At 40.8% G+C, this 17967-nt stretch overlaps 1 protein-coding gene across 2 annotated transcripts; it reads right to left on the bottom strand.

Annotated features, from left to right (window-relative positions):
- Nucleotides 1–1985: 1985 nt before the first annotated feature.
- prmt1 (protein arginine methyltransferase 1) lies at nt 1986–9862 on the bottom strand. 2 transcript variants are annotated; one of them, XM_071518997.1, is made up of 10 exons: nt 9809–9862; nt 8722–8808; nt 8391–8546; nt 7161–7224; nt 6905–7047; nt 5970–6057; nt 5419–5534; nt 4526–4676; nt 3592–3713; nt 1986–3420 (listed from the first exon to the last, which is right to left on the bottom strand). In XM_071518997.1, the coding sequence occupies exons 1-10, from the start codon at nt 9833–9835 to the stop codon at nt 3337–3339; spliced, it is 1038 nt and encodes a 345-aa protein (XP_071375098.1). In that variant the 5' UTR covers nt 9836–9862; the 3' UTR covers nt 1986–3336. The 2 variants fall into 2 exon arrangements, with proteins under 2 accessions (XP_071375098.1, XP_071375097.1); XM_071518996.1 differs by having other exon boundaries at nt 8722–8817; nt 9809–9856.
- Nucleotides 9863–17967: the final 8105 nt, after the last annotated feature.

Genomic DNA, 17967 nt, shown 5'->3' with positions numbered 1-17967 from the left:
CCAAAGCGACTTCCAATAAGTACATTTTTCAGGTGGGGTAAGTCAATCAGGCCAGACCAGGAACAGATGAGTGGGAGACTAAAAGAGATGTAATAGAATAGAATAGAATAGTGACACAGAGACCCCAATAGGGGGAGTGCATAACAAGATTTACCCTATACATGTGTGATTATATAATTCTCAGTAATGTACATGGATCTGTGAAATGGTTCATTTGTCTCATGCACTCTACACAAATCCTATTAAAGCTTTAAAGCTCTAGAGGCAAACTAAGAGTTAATGAAAATAATTTGATTTCACACTTCCAGAATGCTATTTTAATTGATATTTTAGATTTAAAGGGCTTTATCCTATTATAGAAGAGACTAGCGACATTTAGAAATTGGAGAGTACCACTCATGCCATCTGTATTTTAAATTAAAAACAAATAACCTTATGAACTAAAACAGTGCAATGTCTGAACTTTTATGACCTTTGCATTGGTGTAATTCCAAACCAGAAAAGGTTCCTTTCCAAGGAAAAGGACATAACTAGGGCTTTGAGCAAAAGGGGCGTAAGTGACATCTTGGGCGAAAATGAGTTTTATATATCATTTTAAAGGTCTTGATGAGCTGTATCAAATGGTAAAAGAATACGGTCACTATAATTTTTACTTTTTTAAATAAACGCTGAAAACATAAAGGCATAAGTGAAAACCTTCAATTGAGTTTGGAGCAAAAGAGGTGTAAGTGCACTGAGCTTGGCGCACAAAAGGCGTAAGTGCAGGTCAAGTGCATTTACGCCTTTAGTGCACTGAAAAATTCATACAAGAGCTGCACTTAACGCCCTTTAGTGCAGAAAAATGGCACAGTCTAGGCGAAGAAGACAAAAGTATACTGCAGAACAAGTCTTATTGAATATTTGATATACCCACAAATGATGAAGAGGAAAAATGCATTATTCTGATTCTGGCTGTATAATGGAAACCCTGAGTATTAAATTCTAAATCTGAAAACAAAATTGACCAAATGCATATTTGCTCATGCTGACTGTTAGCTAGCTAGATTGTATGGTAAACAAAGGCAGTAGGTGCTAGAGGCCAGGGAGGATGCTATAGAGGTGCTAGAGGCCAGGGAGGAAGCCAGGGAGGTGCTAGAGGCCATTGAGGAAGCCAGGGAGGTGCTAGAGGCCAGGGAGGAAGCCAGGGAGGTGCTAGAGGCCAGGGAGGATGCTATAGAGGTGCTAGAGGCCAGGGAGGAAGCCAGGGAGGTGCTAGAGGCCAGGGAGGAAGCCAGGGAGGTGCTAGAGGCCAGGGAGGAAGCCAGGGAGGTGCTAGAGGCCAGGGAGGATGCTGGAGAGTTTAGAGAGATGCTTGAGAGCTCAGATGACTTATGAGGAACCCAGGGATGATGTCAGAGAGGAGCTAGCAACGCAGAGGTTGGAGAACCAGAGAGGCAGGACATTTTTAAAGATTTCTGGGAGATGGGAGATAAAAATAGGCAGATGGACTTTGTCATATATAAACTGTGAGCAACACATTTTTAATAACATGGGTTTCCTGGGGTTACTTACACAGGGTTAAATGAATTGATATAATTAAACAGAGTAATGGTACAAACTGTTTTTAAAGATATATTCATATATAATGTTAATGATAATCAACAATTCAAACATTTAAACTGAGAGAATGACTTTAGAATAGATGTCTTAATAACATGGGGTTCCTGGGGTTAATTGAATTTATATAATTAAATAATAATGGAGTAATGGTACAAAATGTTTTTAAACAGGCTACATATTCACATATACTATGTTGTTAATGGTGATTTAAAAATAACATTTTAGACTTATTTTGGCTTGTTGTCTCTGTTCCAGTATCAGCATAAAGGAAAAAACAGCATGATCAAAATCCTCAGAGGGATGCTATTGGGAAAATACTACAGAGCTAAGGAACTTTTTCCTAGCCAGTGCAAGTATGAAACACAGAGGCAGCGACACATTTAGTATCCAGTTTAATAGTTTTATTAAAAAAGCAGCAGACAAAAAAAAAAAAAGAAAAAAACAAAACAAAATGAAAAACTGTGGTCAGTCTCACCTCTCCCTGCACTGGGCCGGATAGGGCACTACCATTAAGAATGGCTCAATCAGCCTCAGACAGATTGGTTTCAAGGTAAGCACTCCAGATGTATGGGCTCTGAATCCACCACAGACAAGGCTCTTGGAAAACTGACAGGGCTGATGGAGCCAATTCCAACCAGTCCTGGAGAAACAACTGGAGGGACATCTGACATCAGTGTGGTCCCAGCAAACCATCTTTTTCTCCAGGTCCAGTATTGACTAGACTAAACTCTACAAACAAAACCCACCAGTGTTGCTGAAGTGCGGTTTTCTTAAAAGGGAAATGGGGAGGCGGTCCTAGTTGTCGCTGTAATGAGTTCTGATGTGAAAAACATCTCATAAAAGCCAAAACACACAGGGAGGGAGGACAGCTGGGGGCACTGTGAAGGGGTGTGGGGGGCATGGGGTCCCTTTGGAAAGGTTTGCAACCTGGCAATCATCTTGGACATACGCCTCAATGAGAGCACTGCTGAAGGGCAATTTTAGGGAAAGGATGTATTTGGAGAGATAACTTGCTTGTCAAGTAGATTGGGCGTATACTGATTGATAGAGGAGATGAAAAAAACAAAAAAAAAACAAGAGCCACTTTTCTCATTTCATTACAGCCACAACTCAACTGTTGGGGGCCTAATGGGTCTGTCCCTTTAACTGCTTGTAAGGAATTCAAAAAACAAACAAAAAAACAAACAACCACTGATATCTGACTTTCTCCATCCAACGGAAGACAATCTTATTGTCTGATGGGGCTTCAGACAGCCACAGGAGGCTTCAACATAATCAGAATAAAAGACTGGGAGGATTCAGGTAGCTAGGTCACGTCATTAAGAGCCATGACTATACAGAGGGGGGGGCCAAAGTGACTGAACAGTAACACTATGTACAGACAAGTCAGCAGGGCCGGAGTGTTTGTGTGTATATGTGGATCCGGAGCATGCAAAGGTCAAAAAGAAAACTCAAAATACGCTGGACGCAGGAAACACATCGGCACATGTGGAACAAACACATTTTGAGTGACTATTGCACAATGAATCACGAGGCAAATTCACTTTGGCCCTAAAGATTTTGGAAAAACCTTTTATATACTCACAACATCGGAACAGGAAACGTTACACAAAAGCCAGTCTTTAAAAATGATGCTTTAGAGGAGAATGGAACTGCCTCTAACACAGAGACTCTCATTCAGACCTCATTATCCTTCCTCTAATACACATATACACACAAACACAGGGATGGACGCTCCTAGCGCATTCTGTACTCGGAGGTTTTGGAGACCTCACACAGCTGACCCTTGAAGTCGATGTCTATGGTGAAGTCCAGGTCTCTCTGCAAAACCAAAGACAGCAACAAGTCAGACAGGAGCCACACTGCAACTGATTTCAGTGTAGAAGCAACATGCAAAATCAAGCATGGACACAAGTGATTGTATTCACTCGTGCGAGCCATTTCTTATCTTCCAACACTGGGTGGAATAGGGTAGTTCAGGTCTGCTCTTACGTTGTTCTTGACATTTGGCTTCATGTTGATAGTGCCAAAGATCTCTTCACCAGTCTTGACAGTCAGGTAGTCATCCAGGTAGAAGACCGTCTGCTTCCAATGGGTGTAGGGAGACTCAGGACCTGGAGAGGGGAAAAGGTTGAGTACCTTAACGCATTATTCAATTTCTCTACAGTTGCCACACCATGTAAGTCTAGGTGAAAAGCTGCAATCCCCCATGACTGAGAAAACTGAGCAAGAAAGTGGGAAATTATGCCATTATTCTGTTGGCTTCAAGAGACTTGGGAGTATGCTGTCAGAGCTGCATGGAGCCATTTTATGGCTGTTTTCCAATATTTCATTTGAAGACAGGTCTCCAGCAACTTCAGTTGTTTTGGAGAAAGCTGCAAATTTGCAGCTGAAATTTTATTTTTATTGGTTGGAATTCACATTTTTATGCCTATTACTGCAGCATGAGGTCACCATTAAATATACTGTTTTCCAGGAAGTCAAAGTAATGGGAGTTCGTTTCATGGGGACTTTAAGATTTCATGTTGGCGAGTCCAGTTTTCTCTGAATGGAGTGCTCACTGCTGTTTAGGAGACACTTTTGGATTTCACTCGAAGTTTTATTTCATCACGTTCTGTGTGAGAGAAGATTTCCCACTAGTGACTTTAGAATTTAATTTGTGAAAATGATCACCTCATTTTCACAAATTAAATTCTGTCTGGGATGGTCACTAGTGGGAAATCTTCTCCACGGAGGAAGTGATGAATTCAAACTTGGAGTGAAACCCAAGGCATCGCCAAGGCAGGATTTTACGCTCTTGTCTGGTACAGCCCCATTTCCTGATTTAGGCTGTGAGACAGCTGGATTTTTAAATTAAAAAATGATTATATGTCCCTGTATTTGTATACACAATAGGTGTGTTGTGTCTAAAAGGAAGCAGACGTACTGGTGGAAAAGCCGGTTCTCTTGTGACAGCGGGTGAACTCTATGTTGAAGTAGGTGACCAGAGCATGGATGTAATCATTCCTCTTCACTTGCAGGCAGAACGGTGAGGTGAAGGACAGGTCGTCGATCTTCACTGTGTAGATGTCCACCTCCTAGACAAAACACAACATTGGGGAAACCAAATCAGTTGAATTTCAGAGTTGCAAGTGATTCAGGGTCTGAAATTACCACCCGCAATCGGCACTACATTTATTCAGTGGCCATTAGGGCTGCTCTTTGACCACTGTAACAAGTTCTGGACAAATTGGCAGGGCGGTTAAGTCTTAACTGGAAATGCGCTTTCCAGTACCCCCCCCCCGCTGTTGTTTGATTAGGCTTATAATGGAGGGTTTGCCTCTTACTGTACTGTACGTCTGCTGATAGGCACACTAAGTTACATGAATCCATTCAGAAGTTGCATTATTGCAAATATGCATTATTTGGGAAGCCATGTCCTCCGCTCCCCTTTGGCAGATGTAACAAAGACTGTATCAAACAGGCTTCTGATGGGCTGCCAGTTGCACTGCTCTACACAAAGCAGTAGTGTCTAAACTTCATGGATAGCCAACTATGGCCTAACGTTAATGGAAAATTAACGTTTGTCCCATGTAGAGACACAAAGAAAAAATGAACACATAAAAGATCCATTGTACAAGTGGCTGAGGAAATCTGAATTTAAAACTAAACCTGCTCTCGCCTCATTTTGTTTGTCATTAATGTAAAGCTGAATGAAACTGATAGTGACTGGCTGAGAGACAATGAAACATGTTTATCTTACCATAAAATTTACAGGCCTATTTGGTGTTACTATATTCAGGAAGGTATCCCAGTCAAACCAGCCGTCCAACCACCCACCTTGATGAGGCAGGCACTGCTGACCAGCTGCTTGGGGTCCACCACATCCACTAGGGGCTCTTTAATCGCCACCTCCTTGATGCAGGACATGTCGAAACCATACACGTTCTCCCACCCTGACAGGAAACAGATACACAACATGCGTGCACAGATTGTCACACCGTGGCCATTCAGTTTTCTGAAAAGCTCCATGTGGAGCTAATGGTGTCCTGTCCTGTGCCCTGAAGAGTGAAGGTTTTCCAATTCCGACCAATCACTACAGCAGCTCATTTGATTGAAGGTGTTTCAGTGAAATCAGCTGCTCAGGTGTTTGGTTGGAATAAAAACCTGCAGACTTTTTCATGGCACAGAACTGGAAACACTGGCATGAGGAAATATTGTGTACAGCAGAGAAAAATAAGTGAATTCCACTGCCATTCAATTTCAAACAAATCCTCTCCTCCTATCTTCATTCTGTCACTATACAGTATTGAATCCTAATGGGACCACAAGTCCAGAAGGTAGTGTGTGGCTGGAAAAGCCCAGATTCAAAGCCCCGAAAGGCTACTCACAGTGGATTTTGTAGTCCTTGTACTGCCTGTCTTCGATGGCTGTGACATAGAGGGTTGCCCTGTCTGGAAAAATCAGACCATCTGGTTTCTGTCAGAGGGTGAGAGGGAAAGAAAGAAGGTTAATAGACTTAGAACAACAGATTACCAGGCTATTCACAGCAGTGACATTTGGTAGCAGCTGTGCACTAACATCCCTGCCTGCATAACACCACAGCACAACACAGCCACCCAGGCAACTAGGGATGTAACGGTAAGAAATTTCACAGTACAGTACCGCAATACCACGGTATTAATTTTTCCCCCTTTTAATTAAACGTACTATGGCCCATCGAAAAAAAAAAACCAAGTATTTTGCTTTGAAGAAAAATATTGCTTTATTGCACTGAAACGTGTGTATTTAAATGAAACTCTCATGCATTAGCATTGTAACATTTACATAAAAATGTTTAACGCAAGGGTCCTCCTTAGTGAGATAACGTTAATGTTCTAGCGCCCTGCAGTGCAACATCAAATAGTTTATTTTGCATTAAAGATGGAAAATACATACAATCTTGTAATCTAGTGCAGTTTAATAATGTATATTAAATTAGATAGTCCACTGTTGCAATTCAATATTGCTAGCAACTTGAATTGTGATGTTTAATTTTTTCCCCTGGCTGTCACGAGTGGAGCTGTGGATAGGAAACCCTCCACTGTAGTGGTGTGCGGCGCTGTGCATATGCACACTGCGCAACATAAATTTATACCGTGGGCACGGTATTACAGGGCTTACGGTTCAGAACCGTGGTTGCTTGATACCGCGGTATACCGTTACATCCCTACAGGCAACAGAGACCAGGACAAGCAAGGGATGCTCTGGTCTTTCAAGTTCAAACATAAGGACCCCCCCCACCACCACCACCACCACCACCACCACAGCATACACAGACACCTACCAGCCACTTGTCTCTGGCATAGATGACTGTATTGAGCATGGACTCGTAGAAGAGGCAGTAACCCATCCACTCAGAGATGATGATATCTACTCCCTCCACTGGCAGATCCACCTCCTCCACCTTGCCCTTGATGATCGTCACAACTGAGAGACGAGGGAGGAAGTCAAAGTCAGATGCAGGTTAAACATGGGAGATCCATTCAAGTCATGGCAAAACTGTAAAGATATCACCATGTGATTTTATTAAATCCACTCACTGTCATCCAGCTTGTTAGCCTTGACAATTTTCACAGCGTAGTCCGAGATACTGCTGCACTCTATCTATAAACACAAACAAAACAGAAAACATTTTTAAAATCCACACATCACCAACTTATGTTGTCTCTATAGGGAGCCATTTCCCCAGACTCAACACTACCAGCCAGTGTAGGAAGCTTTCACCAAGTGGGTGGGAGTGTTCCATTCCAGCCAGTCTAGAAAACCACACAAGCCTTGAAGTACCGTATTTCCTCTAATATTGGCCTGGGCCGCCATTTACCTCAGCCGCAGAGGGTACCAGGCATTTATTGGAAGCAGGCTTATATTAGAGACAGGCCTTTATTTCTAATTCCCTCTGTTTGATAAGTATATTTGCTCATATTCTAGTACGAAGCCTCCTTGTTTTCTGATCTGCTTCTGTCGGGGTTCGTTAGGTAGCAGTTTTTTTTGTTACTGCAATGCATTACCGATTATTACGGTAATCGACGACAGCACCAGGAGTTTACCGGTACCCACCGTTGTTTTTAGCTGCAACCAGCAGCTCTATAGCTCGCTCTGTCAGTCGGTCTGCAAAAATTTCCCCACCCTTTGACGGCCTACAGTGTGTACGTGCTTGTCACGCTTGTTTCCGTTGTTTTTTCCCCCAGCCTGTATTTGGGGCTAGGGCTGGGCGATATGGACCAAAAATCATATCTCGGTATTTTTAGGCTGAATGACGATACACGATATATATCTCTGTATTTTCTATGAAGTGGGCTAAATGTTCAGTTGTAAGTAGGGCTGGGCGATATGGACAAAATCAAATATCACAATATTTTTGACCAAATACCTTGATATCGATATTGTGACAATATTGTAGGGAAGACTATTGGTGCTTTCACAAAATATTTACACAATGAGATTTTTGATAAATAATCATCAGTAATGTGGATATAATGACTAAGTGGGTAAAGGCAAATAATAGAACAGCTAGAACAGCCTTTAAAACCAGGAAAAGACACTTATGCCATATCACGATATTACGATATCCAAAATCTAAGACGATATCTAGTCTCATATCACAATATCGATATAATATCGTTATATTGCCCAGCCCTATTTGGGGCCGGCCTTTATTTGTTCGTGTCGACCACAGCCCCGGCCATTATCGGAGACCCGGCTTTTAATTGACTACTGGCCACTATTAGAGGAAATACTGTAGTTCTGATATGAGGGAACACGACACTTACCCCTATGACCTTCTTGGCCCCGGCTTTGGCAGCAAACATGCAAAGGATGCCTGTCCCACTGCCCACATCCAGCACCACCTTGTCCTTAAACAGATGCTTGTTGTGGAACATGGAGTTGCGGTAGGTAAGAGTGCGAACCTCATCTTTCAGCATTTCCTGCAATGACATTGAAAAGGGGCAATTAAATAAACCCCAACAGTGAATATACACAAAGTTTAGTGACTCTGTGGGATTAAATATGTAAACTTTGATGAGCCCAAATATGCCAGAGTGGAAGTTAGTGTAAACAACTAAAATGAGAGCCATAAAGGGTAGTGCTTTTTTCCTTTACCTCGTGGATGCCAAAGTGGGCATATGAATCAAAGTAGTAGTCCTTTGAGGTCATGTCTTCAGCTGCAGGCTTGGCTGAACTCTCCCCCTGAGAAATCTCACCAAAGACAGACAAAGTTACAACCAGAAATCGGGTCGGACTTAATTTACTCAAGTAACAAACTGCAGTACACATAACTGCTTTATAAAAGATCATTTTTACTAGGCTGGAAATTCGACTGCCTTCACAAACCAACTGAGTTTGTATTGTACAGCATGAACTTTCCCCCCGGCACAAAGGATGAGAGCACATGGTTGGTAGTGCTATAATGACGACCATGGCCATCTTCAATCATTACCACTGACTACTAAATATTTTAAATTAACAATGATTTCTCAAAGTCCTCCCAATTACAATTCATCGCCAGGTGCCAGTGGTAGGCCTCCACACTCAGTTGTAACGTTACTGAGACTGAAAGCTACAAGTTGTCAGGCTTTTTCTATGGAGTGGTATGGTACCGTTTAGCCGGCCAACAAGCCCTACCGGCAAGCCCGCAGTTTAAATGGGGTCACTACTATTACTGAATGAATTGGATGACAAGCTTAAACTATCTTCGTCTCAGTTTGCCATTTGCTCGACAGTAAGATAACATTTGGACTGAATAAAGCTGGTGGGAGCATGAGGCAGCATCCGTGCCGAAAGTGGCTAACTAGCTAGCTAACACGTTAGCCCCCATGCGGTCTCAGGCTCAGCAGCTGGCCAGACACGGATTAACTGCTGGCTGTCGCATCAATTTACGAACATTTTTGTTACTCAGTTACACGTATATCAACATACACTCCCTATTAAATATCGGCGGCACGTATTAATCCATTGAGTTATGTTGCTAACCAATTTATGACGCTAAATGAATGAGCGCAAACGACAGAAAAAAAATATCTGCCCGAGTAAAATGGATGCTTCATTTTCAAGTGCGTATATGAAGAAAGCCACAAGTAACACCAAATACGACAGTTTACAAGATATTTCCTGAAATAGGGAAATATGTATATGTAGAGTGAAGGCCATAAAGTTGAGAATGGTTTCGGGTTGTTTCGTAAGGACTTACCTCCATCCTCTCTGCTGGCACCGCCATTTCGCTCTACTGCTTGCGCGTGAGCTTCAGCATAGTAAAGAGCGCCCCTTTCCAAACCCCGCCCATCGCGGCAAAGCACGATTTGTGATTGGAACAGAATATCGATTCCGCCCATATTTTCAGAGCAGAGCTTGCTCATTGGTTATTTACAAATCCTAAAGGCCTTTTATCCAAGGAAACGTGATAGGTCTAATCGGAATGGAAAGAGTAATTCTGATTTCCTCCGGGGAGTGGCAGCAATGCGCTAACAGCGTCTAGTCTGATCCTGCCGGAAATCTAAATACACACACACACACACACAGCTACATACTTCACAATCACTCACTATTATCATAATGTAATCACTGCACATACTGAAATACATGTGGCAAAAAAGTCCCAAAATATGCCCAAAATATCCTTACATTTACATTAATCCACACCTTAATTCATGCAAAATCCCCTTAAAATGCATTAAGGGAGTTATTAATGGAGGAAACCCCATAAAAAACACCTTGAACACCCCTTAATCTTTGACTCCTTCCTTTCAATTTAATGTAAAATTCAGGGAGACAGGAACTTTTCCATTCATTTCCACTTAACCCTGTACGCTAAACCATGCACAAAAGGCATGAAAAATCCCTTAATTACTAGTGTCTCCATGCATCAACCCATGAATAAATCCATTAAAAGCCCATGATACTAACCATACTTTTTTAAAGCTATGTTATTTTTAATAGACAATTAATGTTTATGTAATGAAGAAATTAAGGACATTTCAGCGATAATATTAAGGGGTTTGGTTTTGTAGTAAATACCCGTATCATAATAACCTTTGGGTTGTAATGTAAGGCAGTGGTTATCAATGTGGGGTCCGGGGACCACCAGGGGTCCTTGAGGGGGTTCCAGGGGGTCCCCAGCAAATTGATAAATTGTTAAACTTCACCATTATTTCATTTACAAGAAGTTAACACACTTTGAGAATGTAGAAGAATGATTATTTTGATCATAGTTTCACCGTCACCGCTCCACCTAAAATACAGATAGTCATGGAATTCTTGACAAAATCATATCTGACAATAGATAGACGTTCAGATTTGTGTCTGAGAGACAAAATCTCATCAAATGGGGGTCCGTGGCTCTAATGTGGACTAAATAAGGGGTCCTTGATATGAAAAAGGTTGAGAATCACTGATGTAATACAAGGTATTACCTTTTATGCTGGTTTTTACATTATAAAGTGAGATGCATTTTTTTTGTGAAAGTCATAGCATTTACAGTACATTTAATGTAATAATCCATAATCAAATAGTTCCATAATCATGATTTTAATGGGTAACTGTCTTGATGGAAAACTTGATCAACTGTTCAGATAGCCTGCCTATGTTCATCATCTCTACTCTTCTTCTAATTTAAGGGGCTATACCAGTGATTCCCAACCTTTTTCACAACAAGGACCCTAATTTAGTCCACATTAGAGCCACGGCCCCCCCATTTGATGAGATTTTTTCTCTCGGACCCAAATCTGAGAATATTTTTATTGTTAGATATGATTTTGTCCAGAATTCCATGACTATCTGTGTTGTAGGTAGAGAGATAACAGTGAAACTATGATCAAAACAGTCGTTCTTCTACATTCTCTAATCCTGTTAACTTCTTGTAAGGGAAATAATGGTGAAGTTTAACAATTTATCACTTTGCTTGGGACCCCCTGAAACCCCCTCAAGGACCACTGGTGGTCCCCGGACCCCACGTTGAGAACCACCGGGCTATACCATATAGGGGCTACACCATGTGGCTTCAACCATGTCCCATTCATCCCTCTGACATCACTCCACGTCATAGCAATTGGACTAAATCATATTGTCACATCATTGTAACCAGTGGTCACCGGCAGGCGTGTTCACTATACTTGGCCTCAGCCTGGCTCAAACTCAGCCACACCAGCACACTCTCTCACAAATACTGCATCATGCCATACTTCCCACTTTTACAGTGTACTTAACATGTTAAAATTGTCTGCAGTATATGTTTAGATGACCCCACAAGTATTTATAGCCGATTATTGTTTTATTATTTAATTATTTAAAATTTGTATTGCTTTTCGATTTTTCGATTCTAGTGGTGTGCTCATATTTTAATGGCAGAGGTGGAAAGTAACTAAGTACATTTACTCGAATACTGTACTCAAATACAATTTTGAGGTACTTGTACTTTACTTGAGTATTACCATTTTATGCTACTTTATACTTCTACTCCACAACATTTCAGAGGGAAATATTGTACTTTTTACTCCACTACCTTTATTTGATAACTTAAGTTACTAGTTACTTTGCAGATTCAGATTATTAATACAAAATATAATCAACTAATAAATTGTGATGTATTATTATAGATTACTGTAAAATACTCAGCAGTATATAAAGTAGTGGAAATCAGCCCCACCTTTTCCAGTTGCTATTGATGCATTAATGTGTAAGCAACAGTTCAATAGTGTTGCTTACACATTAATGCATCAATAATTATAAGTCAATAATATAATATATACTGTACTGTATTATTCTGAAATGGTCCATTCTGCATAATGAGTACTTTTATTTTTGTTGCTTTAAGTACATTTTGATGCTAATACTTTTGTACTTTTACTTAAGTAACATTTTGAATGCAGGACTTTTACTTGTAACAGAGTATTTTTATACTGTGGTATTTCTACTTTTACTTAAGTAAAAGATCTGAGTACTTCTTCCACCACTGTTTAATGGTGCATTCCATTGGAAGTCGATAGTTCCGAGTTGGAATTACCGACTTCCAATCTAAATGCATTCCAGTGCGTCTTCTCGGGAAAACATGGCCTTTACCATTAACGTTAACGTTAGCTATCTGACAGCTCTAGTAACATTAGTAGGCTAGTCATACTAGTAGACTTCTATCTAGTAACGAAGCACGAAGTCAACTGAATTACGTTACAAATGGAAACTACAAAGTTGTTTCAACACCTTTTCCTAACACAAAAACTACATATCAAGTAAAATCAAGTTGTATCAAGTACAAATTGATGCTGTGACGTCCTCTTTGTTTATGTTGGAGAACTTGGATGGAATTAATCTTGCCCGAATTTCCGACTGGGAATTCCGACTTGAAGGTCCGTTCTGTTGCACTTTTCCGCGTTGGAAGTCGTTTTTCTCAGAGTTCCGAGAACAATGGAATGCAGCATAATTCCTTTTCGCCTTTACTGTGAACACACTCAGAGCTAGATTTGAATCCTGGGTTGACAGAACGAGTTAACCACCTTCATGAGACCAGTGTCCTATGTCACGAAGCCAGTTCAACACAGTCGCGGTTTCTTTGCGATAGCTGGGCTTCACAAAACCTTAACAATGGCAATCCTCGCCAACTGGTCTCATGAAGGTGGTTATTAACTTGTCAACCCAGGATTTACCTATCCAGCTATGATCGCGTTCACATGAAAAGGGGCAGAAAACTGTGGAAGTTCAGCAAGGGTGCGGGTGGAGAAGAAAGTCTTGTATACAGAAGCAGTTTAGATGGTAAGAGGCAAAGGAAGAGAAGTAGAGAGAGCGGAGAAAGTGGAGAAAGGGAGAGAGGAGAATGGATGAGAACTAGAGGTCTTCACGAGTCTACTCGGACCCTAGGATCCGAGACCCGACCCGGGAGCCGTACAGGTTTGGGTCCACGTTTCATTATGGTCAATCAGGTCTGGGTCAGGTCCCATTCTATTACTGCAGGTCCCGGGTCTGTATCATTATGTGTAATACCCGAGTGGATCCAAGAAGACCCGTGATCAGCGCTGATCACGTGACGAGACGAGAAACCAGACCCGAGTTTCTCTCCTCTCGGACATGCACCGGGTCGAGTCTGTAATATCTCGTGCAAAAACGGGTCGGTATATATATATATATTTTTAAAAATTATCGGATCTCGGAACGAATTTCCTGGGTCCATTAGGGTTCGGGTCCGTCATTTTGGACCCGTGAAGACCTCTAATGAGAACACATACTAGCGAATAAGGAGAAATTTGTGCTTTTCATGGTTGATCACATCACAGGCAGATCAGATAAGATCAAGGTCATTGTGAACAGTGCAGCAAAATATCTTGAAGTTAAGGAATACAGTAGAATACAGAATGCAGTAATGCTTCTCCTTTACTGGGATGCTAGGAGCCTGATTGCCAATGGACAGGAATTCAAAAATACCTAGATGAGTTAGCATTGCACGGAGCCCCTAAAGTCCCGAAAGGTGATATTTTTTTTATCTTGTGCGCACAAGATAATAACTCGTTCCCACAAGATAATTAACTTGTGCGCACAAGATAAAAAAAATATCACCTTTCAGGACTTTAGGGGCTCCATAGCATTGAAACCTGATGTAGGCTAATATGTGTACAAGACATTTGGCCCTCTTTAGATTTTAGGTTATGATTGCATTAGTAATGGTAGACAGACTGGAAATGGTGAACGATGTGCCACTTTTGTAAATCAAACATTGCCTTATAGGCGGACTGCAACAGGAAAGGATCTGAAATATGTTGTAGTGGACATAAGGATAAATTATTTTTGGTTTGGTGATTGTTCATTTCTACAATCCATGTTAACAACTACACTTAGAATAATTGGGGGAAGTTCAGGGGCAAGAGGAAAGACAGGTAATGTGGTGTGGAGCAGTTATTGAAGATGTCATGGAAACACACTGTCACAGGTCACAACTACAGTATGTCTTAGGTCAGTGGTTCTCAACGTGGGGTCCAGGGACCACCAGGGGTCCTTGAGAAGGTTCCAGGGGGTCCCAAGCAAATTGATGAATTGTTAAACTTCACCATTATTTCATTTAGAAGAAGTTAACACAATTAGAGAATGTAGAAGCATGACTGTTTTGATCATAGTTTCACTGTTATCTCTCTACCTACAATACAGATAGTCATGGGATTCTGGACAAAATCATATCTAACAATACAAATATTCTCAGATTTGCATTTGGAGACAAAATCTCTTCAAATGGAGGTCTGTGGCTCTAATGTGGGCTAAATTAGGGGTCTTTGATATGAAAAAGGTTGAGAATCACTGTCTTAGGTGAAGGTAGTGTGTAACCTTTTTAAAAAGGTAGTCTTTGCACAATTGTGTGTGCCAGGTGCTTTGGAGGAGAAGGATAAAATCAAAATCCGTAGACTCCCTCACACTGTCTTCACTTACAAGAATTTTATTTCAAGACACAATGTGTCACCTAAGTCAGTGGTTCTCAACCTTTTTCATTTCAAGGACCCCAATTTAGTCCACATCAGAGCCACAGACCCCCATTTGATGAGATTTTGTCTCTGAGAAATCTGAGAATATTTTTTATTGTTGGATATGATTTTGTCCAGAATTCCATGCCGTATTGACGTATTGTAGGTAGAGAGATAACAGTCAAACTATGATCAAAATAATCATTCTTCTACATTCTCTAATTCTGTAAACTTCTTGTAAATGTAAGTAGTAATGCTGAAGTTTAACAATTGATACATCATCTGGGGACCCCCTGGAACCCCCTCAAGGATCCCTGGTGGTCCCCTGACCCCACGTTGAGAACCACTGACCTAAGTGACCTTTGTCAGGTATCTGAATAAACATTACAATGGGGCCTGTGTATATAGGGGACAGGAAATAAGATGGTCCAATCATACGGCCAAAGTAATCAGGTTCCCTCAAGAGACAAATCAGCACCTAGTGAGGTGTGTGTAACCTTGACCATTTCCTTCTTTGACATGGTATTATCAGTTTAATAGTTTTTAACTTGGTTTGGTCCTTTTCACAAATCCAGGAAGTTGGGCAGAACTGCAGGTGAGATTGTGAATGGTTTAATAAAGGTGAATGTGACACATTCGGAAGCAACAATCGTGTTGAACAGGTCCGGGGATGGTAAAGTACGAGTTAAAAAGGAATGGAAGTATCCAGTATTGAGTAATGGGGCTATTAAAGCAATTTAAACTGAAGAAAAAACAGACATGCTAGTAGAGACATTTGTCAAAGTCCATAGCTCTAACAAAATGTCTGAAGGGAGAAGAGAGAGGGATAGGACTCTGGCTGAGTTTCGGGATCTCCTAGAGAAAGACGAGGAAAGAGATGATACCTTGAACTTTTACAGTTGGTGAATTAAAGCAAGCTGTAAGTAGAGCTGGGTAAAATCACGATAGCACACCTTAGTGATAAAGCCTTAGAATCGTTTTAGAAATATACAATAGAGTATGGCAAGAAGGAAAACCTCAGGAATGGGGTTGTGACTGTTCCAGTAAAAAAGCTAGGTAAGGACCGAACAGGCAATTACAGAACACTCACATGGGAAAACTGCCGGAGAGAATGATAACTGAAAGGCTAACATTACTTGGGATCAAATACGTTTATCTCCGCATCAAAGTGGATTTTGGAAAGGAAGGGGAACAATGGACCCTGTATTGTGTCTACAAGTGAGGAAGGCTCAGATTAACAAAGTTCATTTATTTATATAGCCCTTCATTGCAAGCATTTTTCAAAGGACTTTACAGAGAGCTTAGCAAGATTTAACTACTCAACAATCAATCACAGAAAAAAATGATGTAATACAGCATGCAGCAAAGCAAAACACAAGGAAGCATAACAAAGCACAAAACACAAAATAGCATGTTGGAGAGACATAACAGGCCTACCTAACCTAAATAACCTAGCCTACCTAGCACCACCAACCTTAGACCCACACTGCATACAAGGAAAACTCCCAAGAAAACTTTATTATAAGGGGAAAAAAACTGGAAGAAACCTTGGTGGGCCATGTTAAAGAGGGATCCCCCACCAGGAGCGTGCAATAGGTGCCGGGACAAAACAATAAAATGAACAATAATGGCTTTGCCATCAAGCCATTTTATACGAAAAGTTATGTTTCGAAGTTAAGTTAAGTTTCGAAAGGGAATAAGCCGAATGGGAACACCAAATTTCGAAAAAAAAATCACCAAATATCGCAAACAGTTTTTATGTTCACTTGAGGTGGATTTTTTGGTGTGTCGATAAAGAAGTTATTCGAAAAACGACGTTGGAAATGTATAATAGGAAAATGTAAAAATATGAATATTTATTAATTAATTAATAATTAATTAATTAATAATTACGTTGAGTTACCCTAACCCTGTATTCTGCACAGGTGGCAGGGAAGCAAGAAATACGGCCACCAGAAAATTACAGCAATTATTACTTCTCTGATGGCAAGTAACTCTTGGAAAGCCCTCTATTTTTTATTCAGGAGATTTGTGATCTTGTCTCACACCTACTTATTCGCTTAAAAGACGTTGATGGAAACGCACCTGATTCACATTTTAAGATTGTCGACTTCTCAAAAGATTGCTTAGAATTTGCCGCAAAACCTGAATGGAAACATACCTATAGACATGCAATAGGTACAAGGACAAAGCAATAAAATGGACAATGACATGGACAATGACAATGAGATAAGAAAACAGATGAGACAAATGTTACATTTACATAGAGTAAGCATAATCGCATTAAGACGTGGAGTATTCCGCATTATTGAAAGGCATTTTAAACATGTATATGCCTTAATCGAACCCTGACTCTCTATTGGACTATTTATCTAAGCTTCAAGCGGCAATCCAACTGCTTGAAGATGCACGCTCTGCCTTCCAGCGGTTGCAAACTTGTTTACAGAGGAAAAAGTTGACTGACACCAGAAAAAAGAAGTCCCAACATTTTTGGGGTCAGGCTGAAGCTGTGGGCATCAAAACATTAGTATATTTGCACCTACAATAAAGGCTTCAACTGTCCGTGTGCTCCAGTGACTTCTCCATAGGCCCTTTTCACATTCTGTTTCTCAATGCTTCTGCATTGAGAAACCGGTGCATTACAACATCCTGCTGCCAGCTATGGTCTTCATTAAATCTCTCCACAACCTGCCCAAAATGTTTAATTTGTTACATTCTGTATCTAGTTCTAGTAACTATTACAATTTTGTTGCTTTGGTTGGATTGGTTTGCCAATAAGTCGCAAAAAGGAACTTGCCACAGGAAGTTGTAATGCACCGGTTTAATAATGTCTAATTTAAAATAAGGCCAATAGTCGGATTATTGCTGTCCATGTAAACCAGTGGTTCTCAACGTGGGGTCCGGGGATCACCAGGGG

Source organism: Centroberyx affinis, unplaced genomic scaffold, assembly GCF_046629955.1.
Source record: "Centroberyx affinis isolate AG114_WGS23_722 - 3 ecotype Tasmania unplaced genomic scaffold, CSIRO-AGI_Caff_v1 ptg000647l_1, whole genome shotgun sequence".
Taxonomy (NCBI): domain Eukaryota; kingdom Metazoa; phylum Chordata; class Actinopteri; order Beryciformes; family Berycidae; genus Centroberyx; species Centroberyx affinis.
The sequence above is the reverse complement of the archived record's forward strand: the minus strand, read 5'-3'. Positions and strand labels throughout refer to the sequence as shown.

Excerpts from the sequence above, each read along its gene's own strand:
- prmt1 (XM_071518996.1), bottom strand. The coding sequence starts at position 9,835 with ATGGCGGTGCCAGCAGAGAGGATGGAG. Across the intron at positions 8,818-9,808 it reads TGCCAGCAGAGAGGATGGAG|ATTTCTCAGGGGGAGAGTTC; the intron begins GTAAGTCCTTAC and ends GTCTTTGGTGAG. Across the intron at positions 5,535-5,969 it reads CAAGGACTACAAAATCCACT|GGTGGGAGAACGTGTATGGT; the intron begins GTGAGTAGCCTT and ends GTTTCCTGTCAG.